Raw genomic sequence first — 23,515 nt, 5'->3', positions numbered from 1 at the left:
TATCGATAAATAACACAATAACATGTAATTTATTATTTAATTGATTATTTATGTAATTGGAAAAATCTTGCAGTAATTTTTCAGTATTTTTTTTTCTTTGAAAGCCATATTGATTTGGATCTATGATAGCGAATTTTTCAATGTAATTATTTAATTTATTTGATAAAAATTTTTCGAGAATTTTTTCTAACGCAGGTAGTATACTAATAGGCCTATAATTTCCCAGTTCAATGTGTTTTCCACCTTTAAATATTGGTCTAGTAATGCTACATTTAAATTCTTGTGGAATTTTTGCTTGCTTTATTATCGTATTGATTAAATGAGTAATTATTGGCCCAAGAGTTTTTATATTTCTTTTTAAATCAAACATTCTTATATTGTCAATACCTGTGCTTTTAGAGTTTTTCATTTTTTAAACTATGTTTTCAATATCAGTTATAGTAGCTCTTGGTATAAATAAACTGTGAGGCAGTTCTTCCAGTACAATATTAGTAGCTTTGTGATTGCATTTATGTAACATGTTGCTGATGCTATCCGAGAAGTAATTCACAAAATCATTTGACACAGAATCCTCAGTTCTATCTTTTAACATATATCGTGTTATTGTTTCATCACAATCGTTTTTGGGTTTACGTCCTAAAATATTATTTATCACATCCCAGGTTTTTTTTGTATCATTAAAACAGTTTTTAAATTTATTATTATAGTAGTTAGTTTTATCTTTATTTATAAGTTTATTGACAAGGTTTCGTGATTTTTTGTATTCTGTTTCATATGTTTTGTTTGTTGGTGTACTTTTCCATTTTTTATATTGTTTATCCCTTTTATTTATTTGACATAATAAATCACTGCTTACCCATTCATTTATTGCATAAGGTCGTGTTTTCGGTTTTTGCACTATCGTTTTAGAACTGCTCTTGTAAAATTTATTAAATAAAGATTTTATTTTTTCATATAATGAAATACAATCCTTATCCTCTATAAGTTTACTCCAGTTATAATCTCTGATATGTCTATCAATATCCTTTTGTGAGATGATTTGAATATACTTATTTGCAAAGTCTACCTGACGTTTATGACATTTTATATTAATAGCAGTGATAAAATGATCGGCAATATTATTTTCACAGACGCAAGCTGTTATTTTCTTGCCTCTAAATTTGGCAAATATATGGTCAATACACGTGCGAGTAATTTGTCCATTTGATACAGCTTCTCTGGTTACTACATTGATGCATTTAGTTAAATAATGGTTAGTAAGTAAGTTTTCATACGAAGTTACAATATTATCTTGTTCATCAAGCAAATTAAGATTTATATCTCCAAGTAAGATAATATTTTCCTTACTATTAATTGTCTCAAGATATGATGATAATTCCGTCAGAAATGAAGATTTACTGAAATTAGGAGGTCTATATATAGCTATTATATTGACTTTAGTTTTGTCCTGGAGTATGAGCTTTCCTGATATATTTTCAAAATGTATTGATTTTAATGTTTTTAGTCTAAATTCAAATTTGTTTCTTATATACAATATAATACCTCCTCCTGACTTATCAGTCCTGCAGTAGTTATATGCATTATATCCAGGAATATTGTAAATACACATACTTTCAGTTTGAACAGATGTTTCACATAGCATCAGAATGTCAATATGCTTCAAACAATTAATTAAATATATATGCAATACATCCCAATATTTTTGTATAGATCTAATATTTAATTGAATACAAACAAGATTATCAGACGAATTTATGTTTTGTTTTTTTATCCAATCTTCTAAATTATTTACTGTACTACTTTCTATTTCATTATCATTATCTATATAAGAAAAATTATTCTGCGCCATTTAATTCGTGATGGTAATTAATTGTTTTCTTGTTTTGTTTAACAGACATATTTTGAGTATAAATTGAAGAATTTAATGTTAAATATTTAACAAAATAAAAGTGATTGTATTAGAAGCTAATTGGTACAAGTAATTTTTGATAAAGGCTTAATAAATATAAAATAAACTGTATGTTCACATCTAGTGTTATTTCAGAATAATTGTCATATTTAAAAAAATGTAAAAGCTGTTTTTATAATTATGAATGTGAAATATAGTACACAGTGAAAAAATGCATGTTTAAGTAAACAAAAAAATGTTGTTGAACGTGACGTTATGATATTACTATTAAAAAAATAATGTAATATAATAATGTTATTTTTGTTAGTTAATTTGTGACTTTTTATAATTTTTATAACGATATTTATGTAATAAAATGTAATAACACTAAATCTACTTTGACACAGGTTTAATCTTATTTCTAGTCAATATTCTATTTTTTCTTTTGCTAAAAAGCTCATTTTTTTATACACAATACATTTCGTTTTATCGTTTGCAGAATGCCTGATGTCAATATTCCAGTTCATTTTTTTTATTTTTTTTATCACAATTTTTACATTTAGGTTCTTTATCTTTGTTAGCACAATCTTTGTAGGAATGATCACCAGCACAGTGTGTACACAATGGTTTGTCCTTTTCTTTATGAAGACACCTGACAGAAGTATGTCCAAAGCCCAGGCAGTGATAGCATTGCACTAGAGGATGGGCATCCTCTACTTGTATTCTCTGGTATCCCACATAGATTTTACCGGTATATACTAGCCTTCTTCTTATTTCAGTACTAACTTCTATTATGTAATTAGATGAGTTATTATATTTGTTTTTCAAGATCTTTTTTAACGTCATCTCAATTTCTGGTTTATCTATCATCACATCCTTGATATCTTCATTCTGTTCGATTATATCTTGTATTATATCATCCTTATTATAGTCATTAGCAATGCCCTTAAGTATTATAGTTGGTCTTTTCTTTTTAATTTCTGTAGCACTGATGTCTTTAAACTCGTCTCCGATAGCTTTACTCATTTTTTCCGCATCGTACTTTGTCGAACATTTTATAAGTATTCTATTTTTAGATATCGCATTAACACCAATCACTTTGGCACCAACCTTACTTAAGTTAATTTTCTTCCTGATTTTATTTTGTATATTTTCTGAAGATTCGTCAGCATTGTTCGATGAAACTATTAATTTGTAATCACTTTCCAATATTTTATTTTGGTTTTCAGCTACTTTCCCGTATCCAAATGTTGGTTCGATTATTTTTTCCTTTGCTTCAGATAACTGAAGAGTTAGATGTCCCATCCAGTTAAATATAGCACTTGTTTTCGTTTTAATTAAGTTTATTTGTTCTTTATTAAATTTATTCACTTTATCTTGAACACAATTCAATAAATCATCAATTGCCTGCTTCGCAGAATCCATGAATTGATGTGGATTCATATTTTTTTGAAGTAAAAAACACCGTTTTTTAATAAAAACCTTAATAGGTTCTAGATATTTAGGATAAACTTTAAATTTCGTTATGTTTCACTGTTTGTTAATTGTTTAATTCACTAAATTGTTGTGTCTTATTGTCCTTTTTTCACAAACAATGAAATAGAGCACAGATTCACTTTTTTAAAGGTTGAAAACGCACAAACAACGTACGATCGTGAAATCAATGTATTCTGCACTTTTTACTGCTTAAATATAGCTTTATTTGCGTTTATTTCTTTAAATTAGTATGAGCAAGGATGAAACGTCAAGTCTGTAGGTAGATAAAATTATTGTTGTGTTGTGTTTGCATAGTTCCAAAATTACTTTACATTATGATTTATTGAATTTTCAATTTAATTAATGTAATATTAGAAAGAAAGTGCCTTAGATTAAATTTACTTGAACAATTGGAAATCAATAAAAGAACCAATGACCCTAAACCAAAAGTTTTTTTCGTTATTGCAAGCGCTCATCTCCCTTAATGTATAAGATATATCTATATATATCTCAACTTTGCATTTTCAGAACTGCATCAAAAATGTATGCAGTAAATTAGAAAAAATTCAATCTAAATAAATAACTGGAGCGATGCAATCGTTGCCCATCAATTCTTTTCAAGTAGAATGTTCTGATCTCCTTCTTTATTTAAGGCGGCAACTATTTGCTAACAAATTTGTTCTTCAATGTTTAAATTCTAAATTTTATGAGGTTATCCCCACAGTCTCATTATTCAACAACCCAACTCATTCAGCTACTACAATCAGAGCTCGAACTAAACCTCTTCCTGCCATGTGTAAAAATTTTCAGTCTCTCTTAGATCTTCAAATTATCATAAATGATCTTCTTCTCTTATAAAAATCAAAACACTGTCACGTCACCCTATCCCCAACAATTTTAGAAGAGATCGGCATCCTCAATAGCCATTCCAATCTTCCGGCCAGTACTATCAATATTTTGTTCAATTACATTGTTTTATCTAAATGGCTAAACTCCTCTCTTTTCTTTAATGATGGCTTCAAATCTTCAGACTCTCCTGACTGTGGTATAGGTATAAACGTTTCCACAATAATTCTAATGACATAATATTTGATTAAATTTCAAACCAATTTTCAATATTTTCAGCCGAGTGCATTGTATCTGTCAAATATACAATCGAAAATCATTTTGAACATTCTCTCGTTCTCTCTGACTCTCTCAGTTTACTCCAAAAACTTAAATCCAGTTTACTTCTTCATCTTGATGATGACTTTGTATACCTTATTCGAGTGCTGATAGCCTCTATTGAAAGCTCTGGTAAAACGGTAACTCTGATTTGGATTCCTGGACACGTTGGCAGCTTGGGTAATGATATTGCAGATTCATTGGCAAAACAAGGAGCATCCAACCCTATAGTTACCCTCGTAAACCACATTCCCCTATCCGACATTTTTTCAAAAAAAGATCGCGTAATGTTTGGTCAAAGTTTTGCCACATTGCTAGTTGATCTAAGGGAGCCTGCTATGCCTCAATAAAAAGGATTGAGAAAATCCCCATCAAAACCTTGGTTTGAAAAAATCCCCCATTTCTCCATTAAATAAATTTCTTCACTTATTCGAATGAGGATTGGACATTGTTCCGCTCCTTCTAATCTTTTCAAAATTCACGTGCTTGACTCGTCAAATTATACATTCTGTTTTCTAGAAGTGGGAACTTTAGATCATATATTTTTTGGTTGTTGCTCTCTAAACAAATATCCTCTCTTCTATCAAGCTTTATCTAAAATTGTCTCCGTTCCATTCAACATCTCATCTCTTCTAAGTCTGAAAATTTTGAAATTTACCCATTTACACAAAATAGATATATAAATTAACCTTTCCTCTCTCCATAATTTGAAATGATGGCCTAGAACACCCTTGAAAGGGGAAAGCCAGAAACAATTGAAAAAAGGCGCTCTTAGCCATATTAATGTAACCCCCGCATTCTTTAGATTTTTAGATATGTATATGGATATATATATTTATAAATTTTACTATTTTTTTTTAATGTCTTAAAATTCTAGTTTAAAAACACTGATTTAGAACTAGGTAACTGCGTTAGTATATAGTCATTTGTTTGTGTTTCTAGTTTTATAAATAACTTTTTCATTAATTCTTAAAGAGATTTGAACAAACAAATATTGTTGTCAAGGGAACGAATCCTAACAAGTTTCCTTGTCTACATGGCATCGCATTCTTTGAATAATGAGAGTTGTTGGTTTACTGGCGTAATTGCTTTCAAACACGGTTGCTTACATAAAAAATGTTGTTTCTTACATTTTCTGTATTCACGGAATCACAATATAAATAATTTATGACATTTTGAAAGTAAAAAAAACTTTGTAAGAGAGAAGGTTTCATTAATGTTTTTTAAAGAAAGGCAAACATATGATTTGAGATTTTCACGACTGAAAGTATCAAAGTGATTTATTTTTAGGGTATTATGCCGAATTGCATTACCTCCTTCTTTAGCCAATATTTTTGGCAGTATTACAGTGTTCATCATCTGGGCAGATGTCCATCGTCAGGGTAGATTGATCTCCAAAAGAATATCAGAACGCTTTCGAGCATGGAAATTCGGCCACCCTGACAAATCGGCAATTGCCAAGCATTTAATTGAAACAGATCATTGCTTTGGATTTGTCCCTGAAATCCTGGGAGTACCCAAAACACCCATAGCACGCTTTATTACGGAGGCAAAAGAAATTCATAAAAATCCCATTAACATTTGTTGGTACCGTTGTTATACCTTATACCATTCCTTTTGATTCCTACCTACAAAATTATTGTTGTCCACCTACTTGATTCCTACCTCCTTACGCCGAATACAACGTGTGTGTAGTTCAATTGAAATTCAAAAGTCATTTTATCAACCTGTGTTTGGTTACGGAGCCCCTTGTCGATCATGTCGACATTAAAAGCCACTAAGCTCGCGAGTTTGTGACTGCGAAAGTAAACTGTATTGAAGCAGAGCAATCAAGAAAAGCGGAAGAAGAAAAAAACTGTAAGTCGGCATTTCAGATTGCCAATCCTTTTCTTTCCGCTGTGCGACAGTACCTTGATTCCATCTCTAACAATATTATGCTCAATAGTTCTTGGTTTCCGATAATTGACGGCTACATCATAACTAAACGCAAAAAAGTCTTAAATTATAATATATTTCCAGCTGTTAGAGGATTGGAGTTGGGACACTGTATCCATTATATTCGTAGGTATTTATTTTATTTATTTATTTTTTTATCACATCTACTTTTAATAAATTCTGTAATTCCTAAAGGAAAAGAAAGGAGTTCAATACTGTGATGACTACGACGGTGTTTATTTCAATATCTTTCCAAGATTTCTCTTGTTTAACAGTTTCATAGTTAAGTCGATGAACTATTTTACGTGGTACAAGAAGTGCCCAAGAAACGAAGCACTTAAACTGGACCACCAAGCGTTTAATTACATGGAATCGTCATTATTGCGTCAAATACTACATATAACAAAACATGGCCTTGATACTATCGAGGAATTACACAGTGCTGCATGTCTACTGCATAATATTATGCATACCTAACACAGACTTTAAATTACGTTAGATTACAAACAAAGAAACCAACAAAGCGGTGCCTTCTTTGTATTTCTCTCTCAGCTGTCAACGTGCGTCTATGAATAATAAATGTCAATGGGAATCTTCTATAAACTTGAATAAACAGGCCGGTTTCATTGCTATTGGTGACCAATATTTACACAGTATGTGGCCGTTAGTAAATAAGTTAACCTGCGGTGTGCTGTTCATAAAAAGTAAAGACAATATTTTTTGTAGATTGGTAAATTTGGTTGAATTTTTACTCGTATATTATAAATGAAATATTTATTAATTGAAAGCATTTTAATCAATAAATTTCATTTTATGTTCAACGCGTTGAAACTCAGATTACTAAAATTGTACTAACATAACGCTTTTAATTATTGGTTACGTACACGCATGTTTTCACATTCAGTATTTATTTTAGAAGCTTTTCAAGAGGCGGAGGGTGGTTAATGAGGTTAGGTCCTTTCCAAACCTACGTAAATTTAAGTAATTATCTTCAAAATTTGATTAAAATTACCGGAGTTTCCCATTTTAAAATATCACGTCACGCCACAAACATTGTGTGGCTTTTTTTAAATTTAAAAAAAAAATTAAAAATAATATTATTATTTCATTCATGAAAGCAGTTTATTTGTAAAAAAGCTCGGCTTTGTAATTATTACTACGTGTGACGGCACTTTCGCATTCCGAAGTCAAACTGTCAATTTGATAATGACTTCGGAAGGCGAACTTGTTTATAAATACTTACGCAGCAGAACTTTTTTATAAATAAACTATTGTAACATAATTAAATAAAGTTATAACTGAATGTAACAACAAAAAACTTCATGTTAAAATGATGTTCTACAAATTAAATGTAACTGTTGTTAGTATCACTTAAACTGGGCGAAGCCCAACTGAGTCCCGCCCGCAGGACCTATCAGCAAAAAACCAGTGGTAAAATATTAATAAAAAATCTTATGGCTTGTTAGTAGCTAAATGCTTACTATGTAACCATCATATACACAAATCTATCTATATTGAAGAATTCAAAAAAGTTATTTAAAAAATCAGTCGTTTAGTTCAATTGAGTTGTCGTATTTGTACGACTCCCGGTAAACCGTACCACGGCTTGATTGAACGGTTACTCTTTTATCATCAGGAGATATTTTAGAAAAATAGCGGCATCAAAATTAAACAAGTATTAATTGTTATTAGATATTTAAAACGCGAACTGCATCTGCCAGTCCAACATCTGGACTTGGACATATGAACCTACACGTACTAACTACCTAGCCTCTTATTTTTCTCGTAAAACTAGGTGGCGTAGCGGTAGCAAGAGTTGTACGATCATCCATATGCTCACGCTGGGAGCCAGGAGCCGCATTGGGGGAGCCGCATTGGGTGAGCCGTAGAGTGGGAGCCGTATCGGGGGAGCCGTAGCGGGGAAGCCGTATCGGGGAGCCGTATTGGGGGTGCCGTATCGGGGGAGCCGTATCGAGTGAGTTGTATCGGATGAGCATAGTATTCTCACATTATCAAGGCTCATACGATCTGAGCTCGATCTGCTCCCGTGTTAGTTCAATTGAGTCGACTATTTAAGCCGTACAAAAATATTGATCTGGTACAGTGGCTTCCGTTCCTAATCCTCACATCCTTGCAGACAATCATTCTCTCCTATTAACTCCAGCTACCAGCACGATATCCAAGAATTTTCTTGGCTTGCCCCGGATTCGTACAACGTCTTAATTGCTTCTGTCTAAGTTACTCCTCGCTGTAACGTTTATTAGAAATAATATTGCGAAGGAACATTTACATAAATTACTCTGCAATTAAGACATACTGGCTAATTAACCCCCGGATGCGATGGGAAATATGATATTGTATGTTAAACAGACTTGTAGATTGTAGATAGCCAACGTTCATTGAATAATTCAAAACACATATCTATTAATCCACTACTGGATCATAATATTATTGTTTCATTCCTAATGCAAGATACGAAGGAAAAATATGATTTCGCGGAAAGTGCGATAAAGGTTCCTGGAATCACATACAATATTATAATTCAGTACCTACTTACTTAAATTAAGAAAAAATAAGCTTTTCCTGGAAATATTACTTAGGTCTTAGGTGAATAATAATGAATTTATTATTAAAATGCCTGCATGGACAATCCATAAAGCCCTATGTCAATACGATATTGACGAAATTCGTCATCTATATGTTTCAGATAGTCGGTTGACAAAAGCCGCTAATTGAAGTTAATTTCAATATGAAATTGTCAATTTATTAGTTTTTTTTTACTTTTACGTAGTTGTCTGACATTTAGGAATGCCAATTCATAGAGAGATGCGCAAGTGTTGCCAGTGTTTATAGAATTTTGATTTATTGCGTTATCAATATCGGTCTGGATATCAATAGAGCTATCGTGCCCGAGAAATCAGTGTAAAGTATGGTTATGGCAGATGATCATTATCGAAATGTTCGTTCAGAATAAATTATGCCTGTTTTACCTTCTTGAACAGCCTCTGAATTGAATTTCCTCAGCTTTGTCAAAGATCACCAATTTGGTATCTTCACTATTTTTTTCATTTTCGAAAAAAATTGTGATAAAGAAGATTATTTAAATTTTATTTTAATGTTGACGAGTAAATTTTCTGTAACGATTTAAAATGTGTCATTCGTTTAGATTCGTGAATATGACGGCGATCAAAATATAACAGAATATGTTTGAGCATAATGGCCTTTAAATCTATTTTTAGACACTCACAAAAAGAAAACAATTACACTGTATTACATATTTTTGTTGTTCAGAATTATTTTTATTTGAAAGTGGACGGTGCTTTTTTTGACATTAGTTCCACACAGGAGGCCCTGACAAAAAACTTCATGGCCTATGTCATCTTTGGGGATGCTGTGTGGAGGGTCTTTTTATGGAAAGGAAGGAGAGGAAGTTCTGGGAAGGAAAAAGCTATGAGGGGTGGGTAGGAATCTGGGGGTCCAAGTGTCCAGGAGTGACGGACGTAAGAATCCATCCCTCCCATTGCGGTGCAAGGCGATGGGTCGAGAGAGTCCGGCTGGAGAGGTCAAAAGGTCTCCTTCAACCTGTTTCTCCCGATTCCGCATCCAGCCGCCCAGACCCAGACAAACCTCACCCATGAACCCGGGCACCCCTGCTAAGTCACCAAACGTATCGAATTACTTTGAGTAACCTATGGCAGAGGCGTGGTTATCCAATAAATTATTCCGGGTGGAGGTACTCATAACCGCCTCCCAAATTGTAAACTTGCGGTGTAAATCACTCGAGGGCTTACTATAAACAATCGATGATTTGTTATTCGCAAGTATTGCATGTCGAATACTAGGTTACACAACCGTATATTGCTCTTCGCATCTTCGAGAATTCATAGTCATCGGATTGGAAGATATCGCCCTGGTGGATGAACAGCATTCAGAATCAATACGTTCCTACCAACCCTCCTACCCTTTACCTTTACCTTCGCAGAACTTCCTCTCCTTCCTTTCCTTAAAAGACCCTCCACACAGCATTTCAAAAGATAACATAGGCCCTGAGGGAAATTATTTTCCTCAGGGCCTCCTGTGTGGGGTAAGTTTAAAATTGTGAATATATAAAAACTAGCAGAATTTTCCAGATCGGGCTTTGCATCTAAAAGACTCATTTATTCTTGTTTATATAATAAAAGTTAAAGTGTCCTCCTATACCTGGAAAGTAAGAAAGTAAGTCTCCAGTTGGTAAAATGTTACAACTCAACTTTCTTTGCAAACATCTTGGAACTTAATTATCTGTCTTTGACTCTCCTGTGCATTTTATTTGTTCCAGTTAAATTACGATAGTTGCAAAGTTCTTCTCTGTTCACAACTTGGCATTCAGTTTTGCAAACTACTTGCTCTTTACCTTGCTTTGTTCCACTTTGTGGTAAGATCCTTAACCATTGACACGTAGTCTTAAAATATCACAATCTCAATCCAGGCCAGGAAACTGATTAAAGTTTATAAGATCCTCAATAAATAAAAAGTGAAAAACATTAAAAAAATGATTTACGTGGGAAAAAAAACAGTACAAATCTTTCAACTTTTCACTTTCCCTTTTTAATGCAAAATAAGTCCAGAACACGTCTACCACGAATCAAAACGTTGAGTTGCTTGAAATAAAATTCAATATCGAAATCAAGAAAAACTAACCGGAGCTTTTCACTTAATGTAATATTTATTTATTTTATATCAATGGTACATATAAATATACCATAAACAGTAATTGGACGGCACGGTAATTGCAAGCCAATAAAACAATAAAATTAATTTTAAAAGAAATATCACATAAATGTGGCATTAGATCGCACATTGAAAATATTAATGAGGTATTGAAAATAATATTAATAACTCTCATTGAAAATATGAATCAGAAGAAGACACAGAAAATACACATGGTACAATCAGGTCCAGGCAGGACTGGCAAACAGTGGCAGCTCGTGACTTTTCAGCATGATAGAGTGCTAAGTTCGGAAAATTCGACATTACTTTGTATTCAGTGTTCGATTTTTTATGATTATTTTCAGGAAATTTCAGTTTCCTGAAAATCTTCATAGAAAAAAAGAATTTTAGAAATAAATAAAAATCTTTTCAGCTACAACAACATTAACAATGCCATTTTTTGTAATATTAGCACTGTCGTAGACCCAAAAGTTACGAGCCGCCACAGCTGGTAAAAATGGCATATGGGAAATAATTGAAAAATAGAATTCGCGTTTTTCAAAGGAAGTATGTACTAAAATTGATAAAGATGAATCAAATGGCAGAATCACCAGTCTCGGGATAAGCAAGAGGTTCTGAGTTCGAGTCTTATTCACGGCCGTATCTTTTTTTATTTTAATTATTATTGATACTATTTGCAATAATTCAGATTAAATATACAAGATCTTAATGCCCAATCTCTAAAATATATGTGTTGCGTTACCCCACTTCAGCTCGACCATTACGGATGCTGTAGTCGGGTCCCATTGCCTTGATGCTCGTTTCTTTTGTTTGGTGCCACATAAAAAAGGCTTCTTGCAAGTTGTGTTTTTATTTGCGCTCTTTCAATCATAAGTTTAAAGCCGTCCTAGAAATTTTTATTTCTAGATGGATAAGTTTTTTATACTTACGTTTTCTTGAAGGCTTTCATCGACTTGATGGCCCACTGCAGTCAAGTGAATTTAACAGCTTGACGATTCTTTCTGAAATATAAGAAAAATATATTTATTTTATGAGCCAAGGAAGTAATACGAAGACATTGAATTTTGATTTATTTTAATTGAGTACCTATAATAATAATAATAATATTCGGTCTGTCATTTAAAAACATTTAAATAAATATATTAAATGATATTGATAAAATAAAATTAAAAATATATTTAGCACTTATTATTTTTTTAATGATAAATTAATGTTTATAAGACAAAGTTTTTTTATGCATAGCACAAAAGATAACCAATAATTAGTCGCCTGAAATATCAATACAAATTGAAAATATCTCCCGAGTAAAAATAAATGCCGCCGACGGGAATTGAACCTGCTCCTCCTGAGACCTTTTGACAAATCAAAAGTAAATATGATTTTTAATAATAATAATTTGTTTAGCAATTGTACTAGGACTACGGTGGCTCGAGGGAAATTCTCGATGTCGACGATATATAATTGTGAATGAAGCTAGGAGTGTTTATCAAAACAGAGTTATTTCTAGCTAAAATAATTTTCATCCGTCTATTTGTGTAGAAAGGTACATAGTTTTAATATTTACTATTTAGCATTACGGTTTTGGTGATAATCGTATCACAAAAACGTAATGCAAGTTCGTATTCGTTGACCACTTTCGAATTGTAAGCCGAGCGCAGTCGTATTTTGTCATGTTTTATAAAAATTTCAGTTGCTTCTTATTGTACGCAAATAGGCTTTCATTAACTATAACAAGTAGAAATAAACCTGCGACTGTGTCATCGATAGGGCTTCGCAACCTCAATACCCTTTTGACAGAAATCTTGCTGCGCAGTATCCACCCCTTTCCATTAGCGTAGAACCTTCGAGGAACCTTCCAGATACAATTCTATTAACAATATCCCAATAAGAACCGCGTATCGATTTTTCAATAAAAGGTACTGATTCATTCAACCCCTCTGATTCGTTCCGTCAAAGTTTTTCAAAAAAGTATTAATTACATGTCGATGCTTCATATCCTCCTTGATTACATCCAAACGCGAACACTTTTCATAACGAACGCTTTTCATGCAAAACTTTAACTTTAGTTTGGTATTTTGGCCTCAAATCTAAACTTATGTTTTGTGTGAAAAAAGCTGCTCAGCCGTTACTCTTAACATCGCGTGATGGAGTGATGAATCAATTATTTTTATCACTACATTAAGTTAAGTTTCCCAGGCGAGCGTTTCTAAAGTTTTAGAAAGATATCTCAATGGTTTAAAATGTACTTCTTCCCGATATAGCTCTATTAGAATAGGCTAAGTTTGAGGTGCATCAAAGTTAGCGATGAATCGTTCATGAGCGAGCCGTAAAATTGAGAGGTGGGCAAAATAGGGCTATTTTAAACATAATCCCCTCCCTTCCACCTACTTTTACACCCTTCTCTGCTCTACCCCTCTCGCCACACCCACCAAAGTTGGTTAGTTTTATACATATATTAAAAATAAATGCAATAAAGTGGTTTTAAAAACAAAGTTATTTTTTTAAATTGTTTCCGTTCACGTCTCTGATGTACGAGTATATATAACCCTTTGATTAAAATAATATATTGTTCAGTTTAGTTTGGTATTTTTGCCGCAAATACAAATTTATGTTAAATATATATGTCTGACAGTCCGACATTGGACTTGGGCATAAGTACCCACACCTAGTGACTACAATCTATTTTGTGGTACGAGGCGGCGTCCGTACTAAGAGTCGTACGATCATTCATACGCTTATGCTGGGAGCTGGGAGCTGTATCGGGGGAGCAGAAACCTCATTGCTCATCCGCTCCGAGCTCACGGCTCCAATTCAATTGAGTCGTCGTTCAATTAAATCGATTCTTTGAGCCGTACGAAAATATTGAGCTGGTACCGTGGCTCCCGCTCTTAATAAAATGAGTTTAGACATATCTACATTACAGTCGACTACATTTGATCAAATCGACGAACATCTCTATATTTTTTCCCTATATTTTATGTTCCCAGTTAATCGCTGGTTTTAGCAATTGATCAGCATGGCGGTTATGTTGTTATCGTTGACAGCTAAACACGATTTGATCTAAAGTTGAAACGGGCCGAAAGTTTGCATTTAACGAGAGCTGTTAAATTGTCGATTTGAATGTCAAATAAATAATGTGATAAACTTTGAGAAATCCCATCTTGTCATCTTGATTGTAATATTCATACATTTCTAATGTCTGGTTTCTCGTAACTAATGCCTAATAACTACTAACTTACAGTAGTAACTCGAAATAATTTTAAATTTACAGATGTAAATACCTCAAATTTTCGACAAACTTTTGTCATAATAAAGCGTCAAAAGAATGACGTTCGTGGATCTAGTTAAGGCCGCTACAGACTACTGGTTTGCCTAATAGTTTAATGTGTGGGGAGGAAATGAATGGTAGGACGGCCGAGCCCTTTTTCTGAGAAGGACGCGGTAGATTTTGTTAGTACCTGGTCCATTCAAACGTATGTAGACGCCTTTAGAAGCAATTCTGTTTGGACAAGTTGCTCGCCAAACTGAAAACTCAACACTGGAAAAGCTTTTTGTCACTGGAAGAGCGGAAGGTAGGAGACACAGAGTAAGATCACCGAAGCAGTAGATCGATCAAGTATCAAAAGCGAAAAGGTAGGAGACACAGAGTAAGATCACCGAAGCAGTGGATCGATAAAGTATCAAAAGCGGAAGGTAGGAGACACAGAGTAAGATCACCGAAGCAGTGGATCGATCAAGTATCAAAAGCGGAAGGTAGGAGACACAGAGTAAGATCACCGAAGCAGTGGATCGATCAAGTATCAAAAGGTAAATGTAGGAGACACAGAGTAAGATCACCGAAGCAGTGGATCGATCAAGTATGAAAATCGTCCGGCTTGGAGGAGCTTTGTCAGGTTAATGTGGTATTTTCGCTATGAAAAACCGTTAAAAATGTGCAGATGATTTAAAGTTTATTTCTCTGATTGTTGATTTTAAAAACGACTTAAAACTGAATCTCTTGAGACGGTTCTAACTGACTACAACGTCATTACGATGTAAAAATCAGGTGAAACGTCATCAACGCTATACTTACGAACATAACAGATTCGTCAACATAAAAATACCTTAATTAAAGTAATTTTTTCTTCTTTCTTTTCGAGTCTAAAAAATCTATGAAAATACCTTATTTGAGTGGGAGTGTTAATAAATAAGGGAACCACAAAGTAAAGTAGCTACTAATACTTATGCATTGCTTGCATAAAGCATGATAAATACTTTTTATTCGACTTCATAAAAGAAAATTCAAGTGACAATAGAAAAAGTGTAAATGTTTTTGTAATTTATTTTAAATATATTCAAATTCGATGACTATTTAGTACACACTTGTTGTATTCTTGTATCATTTTATCACCCTGTTAATAAGGCTTAAGAAATACAAAACGCTGTTTCTCAGTGACGCTTTACAAAGTTTTCGTTTTTGAAATATAGATAAACCAATACACAAAAAAAAAAAAAACTGTGTGTTGTTCGTCAACTCTAAGTGCTCGACCTATAAGTAGTAACCCGTATTTTAGAATATTTTTTGTCATAGTAAAGAATGCCGTCATCAAAATGATGACGTTCGATAATCTAATTAGAAGTCTTTCATCTTTCTCGGTAAAATTATACATATTATAAATTAAACTGCTCGCCCTTGGAGAAGTTCGAACATGACTTGGCAGGAATGAGGAATGAATTCCACTGGACTGATTTATTTCGGTTTCCGTGAACCTAATATAAACTCGGTATGATATGATTGCAAAGTGTTAAAATAAACAAATGTATTTGCATTTCAGACGGAATAATTAAGAAAAAGTGAGAATTTTCACGCGTATTTGTAAATCAATGAGAATAGCAGAGATATCCCAAGTTTTCCACATATTGTAAACTGGTTTTTGACAGCACTCGTAATCTATCAGAATCAGAATCAGAGTGTAAATAAAAAAAATGCTGTCACGAGACGCCTGGCAGATGTGAAACATCGACATTGATTTTTATTGATGGAAATGGAAATGAAAATAAAAGTTAACAAGTTTTTATATTTATGGTAAGAAAATCATTTAGAATAGATCCGTTGCCAATTTTAGTGAAAAGAGAAGCAAATATACCGCACACCGGGCGGAAAGAGCCGACAAGCCGACAAAAATGAAGCGTTGTGCCTCCGTGCAAGAGCGTCATCCCGTTTCCGTGCAAAAGCGTCATCCCGTTTCCGTGCAAGTGCGGCATCCCGTTTCCGCGCAAGAGCGTCTTTCCGTTCCAGTGCAAGGGCGTCATTCCGTTTCCGCGCAAAAGCGTCATCCCGTTTCCGTGCAAGTGCGTCATCCCGTTTTCGTGCAAGAGCGTCATCCCGTTTCCGTGCAAGTGCGGCATCCCGTTTCCGCGCAAGTGCGTCATCCCGTTTCCGTGCAAGAGCGTCATCCCGTTTCCGCGCAAGAGCGTCATCCCGTTTCCGCGCAAAGCGTCGTCCCGTATTGCCACGCTACGTAAGAGTGGGATTTTACCCTCTAGGCATGCCAAAAGATGTTTCAGATCAAAAGCAAGATATGTTTATCCTCATTTTCACTACCTTAGTTCTGTGTAGCAACTTTTCACAATAATTGGTGGTTCCATTATCCCCCAAGCCTCGGGCATTTGGGAATAATGTATGGCAAATCATTTTTTAAGATTTAAATCCGTTGTTATTAACCTCAATAGCACTCACTAGGTGATCACGTGACCGTCCACGTGACTCCCGACCTCACTACTTCGGTCAGTTGTTGGGCTTCTCCACTAATCCTCTCCAACATTTCATTTCCGCCTCAATCCCTTTAATATAAATTGATTCAATCCTAATGACCGGTTTTTATCCAAGTTATTTTACTCATTCGGTAAAAATAGCGTAATCAATCTACATCCCTTCGGGGAGACGATCGGATTTAGATAACTTATTTTGATTTTGTACAGCTAGGATCAACGAATACCTACATATTGCATAGAAAAATGTTACTTTTTTCTTATTAAGTCATCACTGAAAGAAGTTGACCTTTAAAAAGAAAGTGTTCATCAGGCATTTTTTTTCCTAGTCGGGTAGGAGCTCATTGGAGCTAGGCAACATTAAACATCCCTATCTATAAGTACACCCACTATATATCTATGTTATGTCGGTTTCTGCGGTTCATTGCATGCATCCCTCCGCACAATTACATTTTTGCGTCTTTTTATCCCAGCTTTTGACAAACTTGAAAAAGATTTTTAAACGAATTCTGATCATCAAATAATGTATAAATATAAAAAAATATCAAATAATAAAAAAAGACGTTTCTGTAAGTATTTTATGTTCTGTATAACAGGTGTGCAAAAATGTCAATGATAAAACTTAAACTGTGAATAGAAGAAAATTTTAAATAAGAATGACAAGGCTGCGTGTTCAGAAAACATATCGTTTATGAAATCCAGCCTGTCACCAGACTAGTAGAAAAAAGGCTACCACAAATACCAAAACAGAGACGTAGCGATGATCTTTGTAGAAGAGAAGGACTAACTACTAAAGAAACTTCTGGTAAAGCTGTCTTCAATCCTTTGTGATCGCTTGAATGAATGGAGGGATGAATGAACGGGAACATAATAAACATTCTATAGTTACATACGTGTAATAAGCTGGATTCTGTATCTATCGATATAAATACTAATTTAATATTCGTTTATTCAAAATCTTAAATCTCCGCGAATTAAAGCAATGGATCGATTGCTTTGAAAATTTTGCACAACGTTGAATTCGAATACGCGTGTGTTTTATATGCCTATATTGTAAATATGTCACCTGTGACAGGTAAAAACATGATATATTTTTTAAACTGCGCCATCTGTTTGACAAACTTTCTTTTAAAACAGCGCCATCTGTTGGACGAAAAAGAAACACGCTGTATTGTTTCTATATCTGCACAGACATACTGATCTACAGCAATGTGTTTCGCAGGACAGCTAGTGCATTAATATATAACAGCTGATTGTTTCACGTAGGTATCAGATATCTAAGTAACGATTATACACTTAACAAGAAATACCCTGGCTGTGTTAGAGAACCAATAGATCTAAGTGAAGTATTTTACGATCCAATTAATTCATATTTTGGACCCGAGCAGGTATCTCCTGTACCCAAGCTTTGTTAGAGCTGTGTAATTTGAACTATCAGCAGTAATAGTGATATTAATTATTTAATATTTATTTGAGATTGAATATGGATTCGTGTTCAGTTAAGCCTTTGCTCGCGCGTCTATAAACATTAAATCTGCTTCACATAATTTAGTTATTTACGTATCAACTACATTATTTATGTGAGATAAGCTGAAAAAATAATCAGTTTCAATGGACAAATTTACCATAAAACTCTAGCAGAAAATAATAACTTTTTAAAATATTATTTTAGTATAATCTACTTTGATCTCTGTGTAATCGGTTTGTTTTTCCCTATATTATTACGAAATAGCAAAAGTGCTTTCGATCGTTTTCAAGTTTTGGAGTGAAAATAAGTTTCTTCAATAAATAATACTATTAAAAATATAAAATATAATATTAATAAAAATCTCCAAACAAACTTGATTTCAAAAATACATACCTGATCACTTGTTGAAAAAGGTCAAATCTCCTCAGAAATCCAGATCATCAAATCCCAACATGAAACTAACACATACTATAAACTTTAAAACATGATCAATGAAAGTTCAAATAACTCTTTAGTATTGTACACGTTTAAACGGAAAAAAAGAATTGACATTTGTTTTGATTTTTCAAACTGAAAATAATGAGTTAGAACAATTGATTTTTTCAAAAAGGGAATAAGACCGTTGTTCCTTTGTTTGGGTTGGTGTTGATTTTTATGTGGTTTTGGTGCTGTTAGGTTGTTTTAGACGGCGGGTTTTGTTGGTTAGTCACTTGGTGATTTAGTCAGTGGCGTGACGCGTCCCGGGTCGGGTTGGGTGCCCAGCTGCGGCCGTCCCGAGGTATACTGAGGCGTCTCGGCGCGTAGCTGGACTGGCTGCTCTGGTAGAAGGGTGGATGGCGGGAGGAACTGTGCGGTGATTGAAATTTATTAAATAATTATTGTTTGAGAAAATTTTAAAAACATATAATATTTTTTTTAAAGAAAATTTTCCATCTCTGGATGGAGAATTGCTGATTTATCCAAAATCTGTTCAAATTATTCGTAATCCGATAAAATTTCTTCCTTTTACTAGATTCCTAATATATCGGAACATGCGTTCCTGCATCTGCATTGGCTTTGATAATATAGAATGATGAAATGCAAAAATATTATGGTTTATACGAACACGTGTTCGGACATCCTGATAATACATTCGTATTTTACTAAAGGCTTGTTAGGAAAATTATCAATTCGTTTTTTAACTGGGTTACGAATAATTTGAAGAGATTCTTCATAAATTAGCAATAACGATTTTTATCTGTGCTTGCTCTGCAATGGCATTGCAGTCGGGGTCGAGTGACGTAAGGGACGTTTTTATTTATTTTATTTAAACACCTGAAGGGCTTTTACATTTTTTTTGGATGGAAACACTTTGTTCTACTCTTTATTTTAAAATATTATTATTGCAAAAAAAAACTGTGCATATATCTAAAAGATTGTCGTTTTACTTCTGTATTTAAAAGCTCGTTTATATATCACCACAACAAAATTAAACAATAATTATTATCAAAATAAATAACATAATTTTTCGTTTCTTGTGTATCCTTATGTCCTTTATCCTCCGACTTCCGTCGGCGCCGGTCCGGGAGGGCCGCTATCGATCGGCGCGCCGCGACGCCCCATAGCGTCACGACTACTGCGCGAACACCTCCTACCTACATCCTCCTTCCTGCTGTTCCCTCCGTACCCCTGGAGCTCCACCCACACCCACCCCCACCCCCCTAAGCCTTCCACGTGTGACCAGCACGGAAGCCTCACACAGCCCCATACAGCCTTATACAGCCTCCCGCAAGCCCCCGAACACGAGAACATCAAAGAACTTGTATTTATATCGAGAGTGTTCGCTTCGTGGTAGAACTCTCTCTCTCTCTATTATTTTATATTGTTGAAGGGTTATTGAATGTTCATGAATTAACTCGATTCTACTTTCACCGATGAGATATATTCAATCTAATTTAAAAAAAAAACCTAGCTTGTTTAATGTTATTTAGGTGAACATGCAGAGTATTATAGACGTATCTGAACCATTGATGTAATTAGTCAATGACCTGAACCAATTAATTTGACCACCAATTTAAGTTTTAATTAAATTAAACTAAATATCGATGGACTTGTGACAATATTTAAAAGCGGTTATTTTATTACATGCAAATATTGTTGGTATTATTTTAGTTTTAAATTGTGTTTTTTCAAAATATGCCCGTACTTTACATTTCAAACGTGTACATGCAATTTTACTGCGTGTAAATATTTACGTAAAAAGCACTAATACGAATAAATTGCAGGTGAGGAATTGCAGGTGAAGAAAATAGGTGAGGAACGCACGTTACAGGTGGGTAGCGTTGAAACTGATTGAAATAGTAACTGTTATTTTTTAAATGGTGATTAATTGGAAAACACATTGTTTAAGGAACATTACCCCTGGTGCCCTGTACTATTTTTTTCCCTTTATTCGTAATATATATTTGTATATAAACACTTCTCTTAGATACTTATTTTGATTCAATACAAAAATACTAGTAGAAAAGTAATGTATTTGACGGCCTCCGTGGTAGAAGGCTAAGGCTCTCGACTAGCAAGCTGGAGGTCGCGGATTAAGCCCCGGAGTGCGCAAGTAAATTTTATTTGAATAATTTGAGTTATTTCACAAATTACTCATATAAAATAAAATGTAGTATTTTTACGGCACATTCCAAAGTGGAAGATACCTTCTGTAACGCCCTGGTGTAAGACCACCATTCATAATTGAAAGGTTGCTTGAAATGGCTTTGGCCGTGTTTGGTGACCAGATCTGAATAGCCAGGTACTTCCCAGTGTAAAGGGGGTAAAGTTTTGAGGTTGAGACTTCTAGGTACCGGACAACTGTGTGTATTTTTAAAGTGGAAATAATGTTGTATTGTTATAAGTATATGTTTCACTTGATAGTGCCATGCCTTCCTCGGACAATAATAATTTATTTATATATACGCCTAAAAAGGGTTTTACGTTTAAGTGATACATAATGCAGTGAACGTAGAAGAATATCTGTATTATATAGGAAATAATAAAAGTACGTAGATATAATTTATTTGATTGTCTTTGTCTTTCTCCGGCGTCCCCGAATTTGTCTACAATTTCTTTCACGTAAAATCAAGAAATCAACATAGTTGCTATTAGAAAACTACAATTATATAGTCTTTAATTCGTCTTCGTTTCGCATTCCAATGCAAAAATAATGCGTTCATCTTCCTCGGGCATCCCCGACTTCTGTCATTCCCCTATGAGTCTATAGAGGACAAACAAAGAATCTTTTTTTTTTATATACTTATATAGATTAATGACAGGCGTAATTTTAAATGGTGTTAACAAATATCCCGACATTTAATTGTGATGTCTAGAGAAATTCTATACAAATATCTACATGAAAGGATTTAAAATCACTGTCGAAAAACAGTTTGAAAAAATGTTTTTTTTTGCTTAGTATCAAAAATCACCTGACGAATATAAAAAAAAAATCGCAAAAATAGAAAAAAAAAATCATTGTTTGAGAGTCATCGTTTAAACTTTACCCAAAATCCTCAAGAATATTTGCTTTGTCAAATTATTTTCATGGAATTAGAACTCTTTTATTTGTTAAAGAAAATAGTTTCCACAGAAAGCACGCTACATTAAACAACGTATTTTGTAAGCCTTTTCATTACATCAGAATTTTATTTATTATAAATTATCAACACGTACAGATATTCGCTCTCTGACGGTCCCTATGAATTGAATGAAAAATCCACATTATAAAACTTTTTTATGTGATTACCGCACAAGAATTGCTCGGAGCCAGTGGGACTGCGTCATCCCAAACTTATCGAATGTTGTAAGTCTGAAGAAAGTAAGAGAGGGGGATAAGAAGGATGAAAGTACAGGGTTTTCCAATAAGAGGTGTTATTTTGATATTCAATCGTAAAAGATCAATGGTTTCGTTGCTTGTGTGGTACGTAGCGCCGTTTTGTTGAAAGTAAACGTTGTCCAGATTGATACCATCCAATTCCGGCCATGAAAAATCATTAATCATCTCTCGATAGCGCAATCCATTCACCGTAACTGTTGCTCCAGTCTCATTTTCGAAAAAGTAAGGTCCAATGACTCCGTCGGACCATAAACCGCACTAAATAGTCACACGTTGAAGATAGAGAGGCTTTTCAACAATAATTATTGGGTTTTCCGAGCCTCAGATGCAACAATTTTGCTTGCTGACGAAGCCACCGAGGTGGAAATTGGCCTCCTCACTCTTGATGATTTGCATTTGATTCACTCAAGTGAATTTTAATAATTTCAATGCGTTGTTGAAGCGTGTATCGTTCCATTTTTATTAATGGCGTAGTTTCTACTTATCAAATGTCAAAAAATGACAGCTTCAAAAGTAACATCTACTGAAATAGCGGGCTATTCAAAATAACACCTCTTATTGGAAAACCCTGTCCCTCGCCATTTAGATTTGCCACCAAATGTTATAAAGTCATTTCATGCAACATTTAATTTCTGAGTGGAAGTCTCTCACCATATACTTTATTGAGAATACCAGATAATAATCCCAACTGCCTGGAGCTAGTGGAACTATTGCATCCCCGATTTGCGTGAGTTGCGTGGCTGAAAGGATTGTGAACGCGAGAAAATGAGGAATAGGAAGCTTAGAAAAAACTTGGTTATTTATATCTGATCATCAAACACAGTTAAATCCATTGTAAGCAAGGTTTCGATTCGATATAATGGTGCCTACTGAGAACGGGTATTTACCTCTCTGAAATAAGGTACCTTCCTTTAAATATACGTAAATATGCTTCTAATAATTATTGTCAAGTTTATACTTTAGCAGATATTTTTCATGCAAACTGTCTCGTAACCAGGGATTAAAAACACGTTACTTTGAGGAATTGTTTCAGCGAGATTTATAACTCCATCTTTTAAATGGATATCCGCTGTTCTAGCTCGTCACGTATCTAGTACGTAAATAAAAGTTCCATAAACAATAGCCATAGCTTGTACTTCAGAAATACGTGTTTTATGCGATACTCAGTTTTGTTTCTGGCTTTCATTCTTCAAGGGTGTCTTGACCATCATTTCAAATTATGGAGCAACGGAAGGTTGAAACCAGTCCTTAATCAAATGTTAGT

General features: G+C 34.0%; 1 protein-coding gene across 1 annotated transcript in view; it reads right to left on the bottom strand.

Annotated features, from left to right (window-relative positions):
- Ndae1 (Na[+]-driven anion exchanger 1) overlaps positions 1-19,152 on the bottom strand; it is a 178,292-nt gene extending 159,140 nt beyond the window's left edge. Inside the window, exons 1-2 of the mRNA XM_089651223.1 lie at positions 18,786-19,152; positions 12,103-12,174 (exon numbers count right to left, since the gene is read on the bottom strand). Coding sequence (XP_089507349.1) covers positions 12,103-12,122 — 20 coding nt within the window. The 5' untranslated portion in view covers positions 12,123-12,174; positions 18,786-19,152. The remainder of the gene's footprint in view (positions 1-12,102; positions 12,175-18,785) is intronic.
- Positions 19,153-23,515: the final 4,363 nt, after the last annotated feature.

The sequence above is a fragment of the Hesperophylax consimilis genome, chromosome 4 (assembly GCF_061612785.1).
Source record: "Hesperophylax consimilis isolate HC1 chromosome 4, BYU_Hcon_1.0, whole genome shotgun sequence".
Classification (NCBI taxonomy): domain Eukaryota; kingdom Metazoa; phylum Arthropoda; class Insecta; order Trichoptera; family Limnephilidae; genus Hesperophylax; species Hesperophylax consimilis.
The sequence above is the reverse complement of the archived record's forward strand: the minus strand, read 5'-3'. Positions and strand labels throughout refer to the sequence as shown.